This window comes from Manihot esculenta, chromosome 10 (assembly GCF_001659605.2).
Source record: "Manihot esculenta cultivar AM560-2 chromosome 10, M.esculenta_v8, whole genome shotgun sequence".
Classification (NCBI taxonomy): Eukaryota; Viridiplantae; Streptophyta; class Magnoliopsida; order Malpighiales; family Euphorbiaceae; genus Manihot; species Manihot esculenta.
In genome coordinates this window covers 32,032,514-32,046,695 of record NC_035170.2, presented here as the reverse complement: position 1 = coordinate 32,046,695, position 14,182 = coordinate 32,032,514, and the positions used below count along the sequence as shown (strand labels likewise).

The 14,182-nt window shown below is 40.6% G+C and overlaps 1 protein-coding gene across 2 annotated transcripts; it reads left to right on the top strand.

Annotated features, from left to right (window-relative positions):
* Window positions 1–2,234: 2,234 nt before the first annotated feature.
* Window positions 2,235–5,125, top strand: LOC110624880. Of its 2 annotated transcripts, XM_021770301.2 has the most exons (7): window positions 2,235–2,584; window positions 2,829–2,915; window positions 3,018–3,275; window positions 3,461–3,625; window positions 3,748–3,801; window positions 3,925–4,071; window positions 4,480–5,125. In XM_021770301.2, exons 1-7 carry the CDS (start codon window positions 2,429–2,431, stop codon window positions 4,855–4,857), a joined length of 1,245 nt encoding a protein of 414 aa, XP_021625993.1. In that variant the 5' UTR covers window positions 2,235–2,428; the 3' UTR covers window positions 4,858–5,125. The 2 variants fall into 2 exon arrangements, with proteins under 2 accessions (XP_021625993.1, XP_021625994.1); XM_021770302.2 differs by lacking the exon at window positions 3,748–3,801.
* The last annotated feature ends 9,057 nt before the right edge of the window (window positions 5,126–14,182 follow it).

The window sequence follows — 14,182 nt, the reverse complement described above, 5'->3', positions numbered from 1 at the left end:
TATCTTACCAATCAAATAATAATTTGACCAAATTGGATTACCAAAATTAATGACTAGAATGCAATATTCAATATTATACTTGTTTAGATTTTTTAAATATAATTATTTGTTACTAATTTTATGATAACATAAATATTTATATAACATTACATCGAAAAGGGTGTAATACCACAAAAAATATATTTTTAATTTCATTGATGCAAAACTTGTAATAAAAAATCGTACTTAATGAGAATCTAAGAAAGCTAGAGAGAAGTTCAAGTTAATCCGTATTGATTTCTATGGTCTCATGAGCATTCCTTCCCTCCGCTAAAATGAACTTATCATCCTATTAATTGATGATATGACAAGGATGATTTGAGTGTTTTTTTTTTTTTACAATAGAAGTCAAGTGTTCATTGTCTCTAAAAAATTTAAAACTTTTGTTGTGAAGCAAAATGAATTTGTTATTAAAACTTTAAGGTCTGATAATGGTGATGGGTATGCTTCAAATAAGTTTGATAAATTATGCAAGAAAGTTGAAATTGAACATTAACTTTTAGCGCTTACCACCACAAAATAGAGTTTTTAAGAGGAAGAATAGAACTATCGTTAAAACTGTTAGATGCATGTTGAAGGTGAAGAGACGTCCCAAAGAGTTTTGACCTAAAGTTGTCTATACAACTATAATATTTACTTGACAAGCTACTACAAGATCAGTTGAGGATAACACACACGAGAAAGTTAACCTTCTTCAAAATATTTGAGATATTATCTCAACAAGGGATGAACAAAAATCTAGAGCTATGCTTTCAATTTCTTATAATTTTGACATCATTTTAATGTTTTCGAATGGATTCATTCAAGATGTAAGATATTATTCAAGAGATAAAATTTTAGGCAATTCCTCTTGGAGAATGAATCAATTAATAGTTCGGTCCAAAGACATCTCCACTTTGAAGAGAGAGATAGCAAGGCTGGTGAAATGGTCAAGGCAGTGAAAAGGAATGATTTATTTGATTTTTATTTTAATTATTTAAAATATAAAATTAGTATTTTATTCATTAAAAATTTACTTTACCACTCTATTAATAAAACCGTTAAATTTACAATTATTAGATTGAAATTAAAAGTTTTTGGATTTAATTGTATAAAAAAATCTTTAAGGACTTAATTAGATAATGACTAAATGGGCCCTTTGATTTAAATCTAATCAATTAATAATTTTTTTATCATGTAATATAATTGGATTAAAAGTCTTAAAGAGTAATAAAAAATAAAGAACATAAAGGTACAGAGTAGATTCACAACCCATAATAAAAACTCAGGCCCACAACCTGAATCTTTCAAAACCCATCCTCTGAAACTTGGGAGCATCGCCGAGAAACCAGGAGCAAAACTGTCCTAAGAACTCGTAGGGATCAGCTATTGCAAATAAGCAGAAACTCCCCTGGACCAACGCAAACGCATCCGACAATACGCTTCAAGAAAGCTCAAAAGATTCAAGAAGACAACACAGTAAGTAAAAACATCAAGAGAGCGTCCTTGAAACCTATCATAGCTCGGTCCAAAAACTCCTCGGAAACCCAGATAAGTACGAACTAGATGAATCACGACTTCTGCGTCACTGAAGACGTGAAAAAATCGGTAGTTGCATTCTCATATAGACATGGAGGGCCACTTCAACACATTCTAGCTTTGGACCTATTCCACTGGCTCTCTGAAGCCACATGCAGTTGTTGATAGAAATGAAAGGGCACTCGTATGAAGCTCAAAACAACTCAAATCTCAGCTACAGATCATCTCAAATAGTCCCTTACCTGTAATACTCGAGATTTATAAGATCAACACCAACAAACAGAAAGAAACACCGTCCGAATAGAGGAGAAGAGCACCAAAGTCGATGTTGTAAAAGCATCTACACCATAAAAAAAAAAGTAAATTAAAAAAAAAAAAAACACACGCCTTCCCCTGCCTAAAGAGCAAGGGAGGCCAAACGGGAACGGCGAAGCTTGGCTTTGTCCACGAGAATTGGCAACTGACTGATAGAAAACGTTCTTTCTCTAGCTCTAGAAGAACCTTTATCAATTAGCAAATGTTATTCTTATTATTTTTATGGTAATAAATAATAATAGTCTCAATTTACCCTGCCCCACCACTCCTATAGCTATAGGCAACAGGACAGACAAAGGAAGGAGCGAGAGGGGGAGGCTTGGCTGTATTTTTGTTGGATTCCTGCGAAAAGCCATTTGTCTGTATTTCATACGGTGAAAGAGAGTGGCTAGTGGTGGGTGCGTAGGATAAGCAGGCAAGTGTGTTAAAAGGTCATCCACTACTCAACTCCACAAGTTGCCAATGGTTGAATTTGAAGAATAATCGTGCTTCTCCCCAATAGTGCTGGCTGCTTTACGCATATCTGAGAAGCGCCAGCAATTTTCTTCGGTAGGCTATGGCAGGGCACGTACACATGGTGGCCTCTTTCTTGGTGGTGTTTTTAATCACACCATGGACACACGCTGGGAATAGAAGCAGCTTGTCTCAGCAGAAGCTGGAGGTTAAGAACCACTTGAAGAACTTAAACAAGCCTCCAGTTAAATCCATCAAGGTCCTTCCTTTCTATTTCCCCTTCTTTCTCTTGTTTTCTCTTTTCCTCTTTTCGGTTTTCAAGTCAGCGCACCGAGCTCAACCCAACTGACTTTTGAGTGGTTAGAGATTAGTCGAGTTCTTTTAACGACTCTTGGGCCTTTTGTTAGTATTCCAGGCACTTGTATTGTGGAATTTGATTCTTCATCAGAAACACTAAAATTTGACTTGGTCATATATCTTATTTTTTATGCCTAATTAAACAGAGTCCAGATGGGGACATAATCGACTGTGTTCATATCACCCACCAACCTGCTTTTGATCATCCTTTGATCAAAAACCATAAAATTCAGGTCACTTACCTCTCCTTTCCATGATTTCGGTTTTTCTCATTACATCTACACGGTAGTTTGTTTCTGGTATTGGTTGATAGGAGGAGGTTTTTGCTGTTATAGATGAGACCGAACTTCTACCCAGAAGGGCTTCTCAGTGGGAGCAAGGTTCCTTCAAATTCTGAGGAAGAATCAAAGCTCACTACCCAGTTATGGCACTTGAATGGAAGATGCCCAGAAGAAACAATTCCCATCAGAAGAACGAAAAAAAATGATATATTAAGAGCAAACTCTCTCGAAAGATTTGGCAAGAAGAGGCCCCTCGCTGCCCCTCAACCCAAAAACGCAGAACCTGACCTCATTAGCCAAAGTGGCCATCAGGTGCTACTGCTAAATCCGTTAAGGAATTTTCTTACCTAGATAAAATAAGCAAACTCTCAATTACTTAAAAAATGTAATGTATATACATATTAGGAAAATGTTGTTGGGAAAAGAAAGTAAGTCTTTTTTAGCCTTTTCTGATAGCTTACGGAAGTATAATTTTTACCTTCTTTGGAATCTTTTAGCATGCAATAGTTTATGTGGAAGGAGACAAGTATTATGGAGCCAAGGCAACAATAAATGTGTGGGAGCCCAAAATACAACAGCCTAATGAGTTCAGCTTATCTCAAATCTGGATCTTAGGAGGTTCATTTGGTGAAGATCTTAATAGCATTGAAGCTGGCTGGCAGGTCTTATCATCATTACCATTTTTATCCCCAGAAGCTGTTCCATAAAAATTATTTATTTCATCAGTTCTTCGATCATTATACCATTATTGCTCAATTGTAAACCTTGTATAAAAAAAAAATAGGTCAGTCCAGATTTATATGGAGATAACAGAACTAGACTCTTCACTTATTGGACGGTAAGTGCTAATATTCAGGTTTTCTCGTCCTCTCTTCTCTTCTCATGTTTGTGGTTCTTTTTTTTTATTATTGTCATTCAAGTTATGTCAAAGTCTGGTCTAATTCAATTGCTTATGACACAGAGCGATGCATATCAAGCCACGGGTTGCTACAATCTCCTTTGTTCAGGCTTTATTCAAATCAATAATCAAATAGCAATAGGTGCAAGCATCTATCCTGTTTCCGGCTACGATGGCTCCCAATATGATATCAGCCTACTCATTTGGAAGGTAAAGGCAGACAATCGACCCTTTCACATTCTTTATTACAATATGAGAAAAATAAAAAGATAAAAACATCGTACATGAATTGCGACAGAAAAGAAGTTAGGTTGATTCCAATCCCCTCCTTAATTTTAGTTCTATATAGTATTAATAGAATTAAAATTTAAAAAATGGGCTTGCGCTTTTCAAATTGAAAGTTATTTCAAAAAAAAATATTTATTTTTTTATGAGAAAAATATTTTTGAGAAAATATGAAAAAAACTATTTTTTAAAAAAATATTTTTAGTTAAAATCTCTTAGTTTTATTGACTAATTTTACTGCTACACCAAGGCCTCACAGGCTCCTGTATCTACATGTGTTTTATCGGTTGACTATGTATATTTTAACTGGCGATTGGGGCAATAATGTTGTAGGACCCAAAAGAAGGTAACTGGTGGATACAATTTGGGAATAGCTATGTGCTAGGATATTGGCCAGCTTCGCTATTCTCCTACCTAGCTGACAGTGCTACAATGATTGAGTGGGGTGGTGAGATTGTAAACTCAGAATTCGATGGGCAGCACTCCACTACACAAATGGGAAGCGGCCATTTCCCTGAAGAAGGATTTGGAAAAGCTGGTTACTTCAAGAATATCCAAATTGTTGATGGATCCAATAATCTCAGGCCTCCCAAAGACCTTAACACTTTTACTGAACAATCCAACTGCTATAATGTTGGAAATGACAACGATGGTGATTGGGGCAACTACTTTTTCTATGGTGGTCCTGGCAGAAATCCCAACTGCCCGTGATCTTACAGGGAGAATAAGATAGAATTAATCAATAAAGATGTCAATTCTTGTCTCAATTCACGTGAAGCCAAGATTGCGCTTATGTATATCTTCTACTCTTCTATATTGTACAACATTTATTACTCTTCATAGTTTAGGCTCGTGACTTGTAAAATTTGTGGCAAGTATTAAAACCATTAATGCTTGTGTCATCTGTGAACTTCTTAACTACCTTCATTGAACTTGTACCATGATCCTATCCATGCAAGTCATACTTTGTTGACCTGTATTCGGCTTTTCACAAAATACTCATTCCAAAGCTTAGCAAGACTCATTCCGGTCGACATTCCAGTTTATTACATCATAGGATAAGCTTCCCAATGTAAACATACAAATCAAGTAGAATCGTCCCCTCTTTGCATTCCCTAAAACATACCAAGTGATACAGACAAGGGAATCGAGAGACCACTTTGATTTTAACTAGTCCTGCAAAAATGCTAACAATAAAAAGAATCATGGTTGGTTAACAAGGAAGTATGAAGGAATTTGTTGTGAATGTCGAAACAAAAGCCGGAAAAAAATATATGTAATGTGGAAGTATATGTAATTGGAGCAATCCACGTTGGGTGAATAGTGTAGGGCAAGTTGATCTCGCAGTTGGCTGGAAGAGATTGCTCTAATTAAGCATTTGGATTTCTGTACAGTTGCCTTGATTCAAGTGCAAACGGGCCTCGTCTTAGCAGTGGTTGTTGGGACAGATGAAAATGTTGGGCTTTTCAGGGAATGAGTGTTGAAAACAAAAATAATTGGGAGAGATGGGTGTGGAGAATTTATTTGTGAATTAGGGGTTTTCAGTGCCAATGTGATAGTGAGCGATTAACTGTCTAATAGGTGTGCATCACAAGAGCGAAAGGCTTGTTTGATAAATTTTTTATTTTATAAAAACCATAACAGCATGCCGCGTGGCAGGTTTTTTATTTTTATATATATATATTTAAAAAAATTTAAGTTAATAAATTAAAATATATTATTATTATAATATAATTTCATTTATTATATAATGTATATAATAAAATATGTTTTATTATAATATATATAATATAAATTTAAATATTTTTTTATTAAAACTAAATATTATATCAAATAGATTTAATTTAACATAAAAATATAAATTTGTGATATTTGATTTTTTAAATACACTTTGATAACTCTAAATCTCCCTAGACTCCATATTTGTTAGATCTGGTTCTCCCTCGTCCTCTATTATATAGATTTGATTCCTTTTTGGGCTCCCTGACGGGTCTGTCAAATGGATCTCTCCATGTTCTATCTGATGAAAGGACCTGTAAAATAAGGAAAAATGGTCAGGAGTCCACCGGGGATGCCCTGGCGGAGACCCTCCGACGTTCAAGTCAGGTTTCACGAATAAGAGTAGTATATCCAGGCAAGAGTTGCAGAGAGAAAATAAAAATGGAGTCCAGACAGGAGGAGAGAAAGAAGAAGATACCCCCTTGAAAGAGAAGACCCCCCAGTATATAGTGCTTCCTGTCCTTGTCATTCAGCTCCGTACCTACAGATGTGTCAGACACCTGCTCCATGCATCACTGTCATTTAATTCACCCGGACACACATGCGAACAAGGTTGGTGAGTGATTGGGCCTACTCCCCTATTGGGCTTGTGCTCGTATCTGACCCGGATTGTCCTGGGTCGTTTGGCCCAGGCTCATGAAGTCGGGCCGTCTTTCGAGCGTACAATCTGATGGGCTTTGGACCTGTGGCCTTCTTTTAGATTTGACCTTATTCCTGGGCTAGGAAAAATCTGGTGGTTATCAATTGCCCCTTTACCTCCTCAGCAGTTATTCCATGACTGGTGAGGGGATAAATACTTAGGCTCCATTAATGACTGTGCCGCTCGAGAATGGCGCTTGTCAAAACGTCCTTTACTTGCCTTATTTTTTTTATCTTTTTACTTTGGTGTTAAAATGTATGGCGATCTAGAGACGTGTTCTTGATGATGAATGATATTTCACCTCGGCCTGTGCATCATCATTATTTCCTACTCAGACTGTCTTCTGGCTTGCCAATTTTACTTACTTGATGGACCAGGCTGGCTTTACTGGGGATTTACTAGTCGAACCGACCTAGGCTAATAGCTCGGAGTCAGGTGAGGCTTCTGACTTGCAAGTTTTTCTTATTCTTATGAGGGCATTTCTGTTTTAGGCTCATGACCTCATCAGTGCTACGAGCTCGGATATATAATACCTAGAGGAATGTCTTATTTGCATGACTGCCCCGTTTTAGACAATTTTAAATCTTGTTCTCGTTACGAGCTCAGACATCTTATCCCTCTGGATGTAACCTTTTGGCGATTAGGGTAGTCTGAGTTGTGTGATCAACTAGGATAGGGAGCTCGGTCTTTTGTCCTTTTCCTCTCCCAGGGTCATCTTTGCTAAGTGTTTGTTTACTGTGAGTTAATCCGAGCTGTGAGCAGGGTCTCTCGCTTTCGTTTGTCCTTTTGTGTTTTTCTACATTTGCAGGCCTTTTCATGTAGGGAGCTTGGCTTTCTGGTATGTCTTCTATACTCAGCTTTATTCTACTTGAGCATTTTCATGTCGCAAGTTCGTCCGAGCTGGGAGCTCGGTTCTTTGCTCTTGGGCTTTTACGCCTATAGCCTGTGACGCTGCCCGTATCGCAAGCTCTAGAGTTCGGAATTTCACCTTCTTCACTTTGGTGCCCCGAGCTCTTTTGTGAAGTCAGACTTAATTTCTTGCTTTCTTGTCGAGCCTTATTCGGGCTATGTTTCAGTCTGACTGTTCGTTTGTTCGGTTTTAACTTTTCTTTTATAGGCTTATAGCCTTGCCAGTCCAGATATGAGGCCCCTCCAGGCTTCCGGGGAGGTTGACCCTAGATTGAAGGGGTCGGACTATCTGTTTTGGATTTGACTGTACTGTGGTTCGATTCTTTTGTATCCTGATGAGTCAGGGCTTTCTACTGCCCCATTTGGTTGTTCAGAATGGTTTATTTGGCTTTTTATGTTGCTCCTGTCTCCTTGATTCTTTATCTGAGCGTTGGGCTCTCGTGTATGTATTGGCTGGTTAGGTTTTTTTTTTTTTTTTTGCCCTCGAGCGTTTTGCGGGCTCTTTGCTGTGTAGACCTCTATCTAGGCTAGTTGAGCTAGTTTAGTGCCAGCGGTCAATTCTCGAGGTTGGTGCCTCTTGTGATTGTCCCTGTTTCTCTGTATTTTGGTACGCATTTTGCTTAGGATTCACTTTGCCTTTAATTCGGTCTTCCTATTGGGTTTTTCAGTACCGAGCTCATTTTTTGAGGCATGGTGCTTTGGCGCTCTTGGCTATTGTGCCCCGAGCTCCTTCGGGAGGTCGGAGTCTGGTTTTTCATTGGTAGTTTAGGACTCATCTTTCGCGTGAGATCGGAGCTGTATTTTTATGAGTTGTCCCTGCACAGGATATTGGGAATTTTTGCTCCGGGAGGCCCTTAAGACCCTCACCGGCCATTTTTGTTTTGTTTTCCCAGGAGTTCTAGGGGATCCCGGTCTTCTTTGTTTACCCGGGAGTTCTAGGGGATCCCGGTCTTCGTGCTCCGGGAGGTCTTTAAGATCCTCACCGGCCGTTTTTGTTTTGTTTTCCCGGGAGTTCTAGGGGATTTCGGTTTTCTTTGTTTACCCGGGAGTTCTAGGGGATCCCGGTCTTCGTGCTCCGGGAGGTCTTTAAGATCCTCACCGGCCGTTTTTGTTTTTTTTTCCCGGGAGTTCTAGGGGATCCCGGTCTTCTTTGTTTTCCCGGGAGCTCTAGGAAATCCCGGTCTTCGTACTCCGGGAGGTCTTTAAGATCCTCACCGGCCGTTTTTGTTTTATTTTTCCGAGAGTTCTAGGGGATCTCGGTCTTCTTTGTTTTTCCGAGAGCTCTAGGGAATCCCGGTCTTCGTGCTCCGGGAGGTCTTTAAGATCCTCACCGGCCGTTTTTATTTTGTTTTTCCGGGAGTTCTAGGGGATTTCGGTCTTCTTTGTTTACCCGGGAGTTATAGGGGATCCCGGTCTTCGTGCTTCGGGAGGTCTTTAAGATCCTCACTGGCCGTTTTTATTTTTTTTTTCCGGGAGTTCTAGGGGATCTCGGTCTTCTTTGTTTTCCCGGGAGTTCTAGGGGATCCCGGTCTTCGTGCTCCGGGAGGTCTTTAAGATCCTCACCGGCTGTTTTTATTTTTTTTTCCAGGGAGTTCTAGGGGATCTCGGTCTTCTTTGTTTTCCCGGGAGTTCTAGGGGATCCCGGTCTTCGTGCTCCGAGAGGTCTTTAAGATCCTCACCGGCTGTTTTTATTTTATTTTCCAGGGAGTTCTAGGGGATCCCGGTCTTCGTGCTCCGGGAAGTCTTTAAGATCCTCACCGGCCGTTTTTGGCTCCAGGAGATCTTACGGGATCCTGGCCCTTTTTGCTCCGGGGAGATCTTGTGGATCCCGCCTGTCGTTTTTTCTCCGGGAGATCTTTGAGATCCATCGGCCTTGTACCTCTGAGGTCTCTATGTCTAAGGGTCTTCGGGAAGGCTCATTGTTAATTCAATAATTTTCATCAATAAATAATATGTCGCACAAGACACTTAATTTTATGTTTCAATAAAATATTATGCTGGAACACGTAAAATATTGTAAAAGGTTTAAGTATTATTTACACTTTATAATTCTGTAATCAATAATGACTGCAGAACGATAAATACGGTGAAAGCAATGCAAAAGCTCTCGATTTTGGCGTTGGTCCAGTTGTAATGATTGATAGCAATTAATTGCTTACAGTAGGAGTGAATTGTGGGTAAGCTAATTTTAGAAGATCATTTATAATGACATTGTCGTAATATTTATAAAGGATTGGGTACTTACTTTTCAGTGATCAAGAGCCACGTCGATCACTTTTTCATGGATTGTGTGGGCGCATCACTTTACTCCGATCCCACTAAACTCAACCCTGAAAAATTGATAATTTTGGTGTTTGGCCGACCTGCTGTAGTCCGAGCTCCGAGCTCCTCACCAGTATTGTTCTGCAGTTCTGTCCCACTGCAGCCTTATAGCTTCATTGGGATCGCTCAATCTGTTGTCCTCTTCCTTCCAATGGCCGAGACCCAATTGCGGCTCTAATTTTCATCTCTACCTCTTCAAGGTAATTATCCTTTACTGTAATGACCCGGAATCCGGACCGCTACCGGCGTTAGGATCCAAGTCGACTTAAGGTCGCCGGGACCCGTAGCAAGCCTGCTATACTGTCTGAGTACCTGTAAAATCCCATACATGATCATACATTTTCTGTAAAAATATAAAACTGATGCTCTGAACCAAGGCTCAACCTGTGCATGCACTATCTCTGTACTATAAAACCCCTTACTAGAGCTTGCTCTAGACGGGTTCAACTCATACTCTGTTAAGCCTGGTTTTTTCACATATTGATAAAAATATTCGCAGCACATAAATAGACCATGTATACAAAAAGGATTTACACTATGGGTCAAGCACAATACTCTCCACTATACAATACTAAACCATTTCTTTACAATATTACATGTCCACACTATGCTATTACAAGATTCTTTACTCTTCCTGTACTCTGCTGAACTTTCCCTTAATTCTGATCCTGCAAGACTGGGGTTAAAGGAGAGGGATGAGCTATACTAGCCCAGTGAGTAGAACAAATAAAACATGTTAATAAACATGCTCACATGGAATGCATCATATCACAAGTAAATCACACATCTCAGACGGACAGATTCAAAATTCCCTCTATTCTGTGCCCGGCCCGCGAAGGAGCTACTCAGGACTTCTCTACGCACCCTATGGTGCTCTGTGCCCGGCCCTCTCAGGGCTCCTCAGGACTTTACTCGGAGGGCTAGTGAATCGAAAACTATGTCTGATCCGTACAAGCATAGAATAATGCAATGCGTCACATTAGTGTATTCTAGTGCACTCAACCTATTACATATCATGATGCATGGATCATGCTCAAAGCATTTAATTTCTCAATGTAAAACAGTAAGTTTAGTTCCACTCACCTCTGGCTGACTCTGAGCTGACTCTGAAGCAGTGCTCACTGCTGACCTCTTTGGTTCCTTTAGTCCGTTCCTACACAGATGGACTCAAATGAGGGACCAAACTAACTCAAGAACAACTCTAGAATACTCCCCAAAACCCCCCTAAAACATCCTAAAAGAATCAAGAAAAACATGCAAAAGAAGGCTGGACAGGGCACTTTCGGCGGCCGAAAGTCCCTTCCAGAGCCGAACCTCAAGCACTTTCGGCGGCACTTCGGCTGTCGAAAGTCCTCTCCAGAGACGAAAGTCCCTAACCTTCGGCGGTACCTTCGACGGCCGAAACCCTCCTCCAGAGCCGAAAGTCCAAACTTTCGGGGGCAAGCTTGGGCAAGCTTAGGTAGCCGAAACCACCTCCTTAGCATGTTCGGCGGCCGAACCTTCTTTCGGCAGCCGAAACTGGATTCTCCAGTAAGGCAGAAACTTTTTCTGCTTCATGCAAACGTACCCAATCTCCACTCAAACATGCAAACCATACTTCAACAACCTGCATATACTCAAGTATAGGCACAAAGATGTAACGACCCGGAAACCGGACCGCTACCGGCGCTAGGATTCAGGTCGGCTTAAGGCCGCCGGAACCCGTAGCAAGCCAAACATACATCCTGTGAACCTGTTTAATCCCATACATGAACCAAAACATACATAAAAATTAAAACTTTTCTTTCATTCAAACATTTCTTTACCCAGCCTAGCCTGTGCATGCATAATCATAACATAAACCCCTCATTGGAGTTCTCAACAAATACTCCAATGGGGTACATAACATATATCAGGCTTGGGTTACATAAACATCATAAAACATTTACTTCATGTATTTAAGGGATTACAACAGACTCTAGTCAAGCACACTATAGAACTTACATTACATTACATAATATACTTTTACATTACAACCAAACCATGTCCACTTCTATGCTATTACAGAGACTTCTCTTACTCTTGCTGACTTCTCTATCTACTCTGCACCTGCAAGACTGGGGTTAGGGGAGAGGGGTGAGCTAAAAAGCCCAGTGAGCAAAAAGTAAAAACATGATATTAATTCCTCCATTTTTAGGTATTTTATTCTCCATTTTATTATTTACATTTGCTTTAATTCCACACTTTTTAGGTATATTATTATTCATTTTATTATTAACCTTAAATAACATAACTTTTACTTTACATGCTTTCATGAAATGCAACACATCACATTTAATCACATAAAGGATGGTATTGTCACCATTAGTCCTCACATCTCCAAGTGCCAGGGGCGTAGAATGGGCCTCGCTGGTCTTTCTCTTACATAACATACATATCATAACATTCCAAAGTGCCAGGGGCGTAGAATGGGCCTCGCTGGTCTTTCTCTTACATAATGCCAGGGGCGTAGAATGGGCCTCACTGGTCTTCCATAACATATCATCATAACATAACATTAGAGGACTATGGATCACCCAATAACCATCCACATCAACATCAAATTATGCAATGCAACATATTCGTGAATTTCTAATGCAAACATCCTAAAGCATCGCATGGCATTAATGATGCATGAGTATGCTATCAGATTCATTCATTTATTCATTTATTCATTACTTAAAACTTAGGGAAATAATCCCACTCACCTGGCGACCGAAGCTTTAACGACGGACTCTGAAAGACTATCTCACAACCGGGGGTCTCGGGTCCTCGGGTCCGAACCTACACAGGTGGACTCAAATGAGGCACCAAACAACAAGAACATAACTCTAAACATACCCCCAAAAACCTCCTCAAAACACCTCAAAACATTCCTAGAAAACATGCAAGAAAAGGCTGGGAAGGGCACTTTCGGCGGCACCTTCGGCGGCCGAAAGTCCCTCCAGAGCCGAAAGTCAGGCAGTTTCGGCGGCACCTTTGGCGGCCGAAACTCCCAGACAGAGACGAAACTCATGCATGTTCGGCGGCACCTTCGGCGGCCGAAAGTCTCGGACAGAGCCGAAACTCCAACTTTCGGGGGCAGGCTTCGGCAGCCTAAAGCTGCCTCCCAAGCTGGTTCGGCGGCCGAAAGTACCTTCGGCTGCCGAACCTGGTTTCTGCCAAAGGGCAGAAACTTGGTTCATCATGCCCAAAACAACCCCCTACACAACCAATCATGCATAAACCTATTCTACAACAAGCATACTCAAGCATACAAGCTCCTAGGGGTCTCCAACAAGCTTAAACCCCAACTACAACACACAAGCAAGCCACATTGCACAAAAACACACATTAAAACCATGGATTTTTCATACAAACCCATCAAGCCTACTCATGCATTTCTACCCCAAAAACTTGCATAAAACTTACTTAAAACACATATAGAACTAGAGATCGGCTCTTACCTCTTGAAGATCGAGAGAGAAACGATCCTAGCTCGAAGGTGGGGAGATTCGAGTTCTTGAACCTCAAAGCTCCAAAACTTGCTTAAACTTTAAAACTCTTCAAAAACAAGATGTAACTTGTTAAGATCTAAAGGATTTGAGGGAAAACACTTAAAATGACCATAGGAGGGCTAAAGCTTACCGTCGGCCGAAATGGGAGAGAAAACCTCGCCTGTTTCGGTCACGGGGTCTCTTATAGGGCTGGTTCTGCCACCTTTCGGCGGCCTAACGTGCCCCCACATCTCATGCATGTTCGGCGGCCGAACATGAGGTTCGGCGGCCGAACCTTGAGTCTTTCAAGCAAGGCTTTCGGGGGCCTAAAGCGCTCCCAAAACCCCACCATGTTCGGCGGCCGAACTTAACTTTCGGCGGCCGAACCTGGCAAAGTCTCCTTGGTCTATTTCATTCAAAACTCAATTTCCTTTTTGCTTAAAAACATAAAATACATTAAAAACATTTCATAAAACATGGTTTTACCCTTCTAGAGGTTTCCGACATCCGAGATTCCACCGGACGGTAGGAATTCCGATACCGGAGTCTAGCCGGGTATTACATTCTTCCCCCCTTAAGAACATTCGTCCCTGAATGTTCACCAAACAACACATAACATGGCAAACATATAACATACATACAAGGCACATCAACACATAGGGATCTAACCTTAAAAGAGCTGAGGGTACTGCTGGAGCATAGACTCCCGTGTCTCCCAAGTGCACTCTTCCAAGTTGTGGTGGTTCCACAGGACTTTCACCATCGGGATTTCCTTGTTTCTTAACTTTCTGATCTGCGTGTCTATGATCCGTACTGGCTGTTCAACATAGGTGAGATCCTCTTGGACCTCCACATCAGGCTCATTAAGAACCTTGCTCGGATCTGACACAAA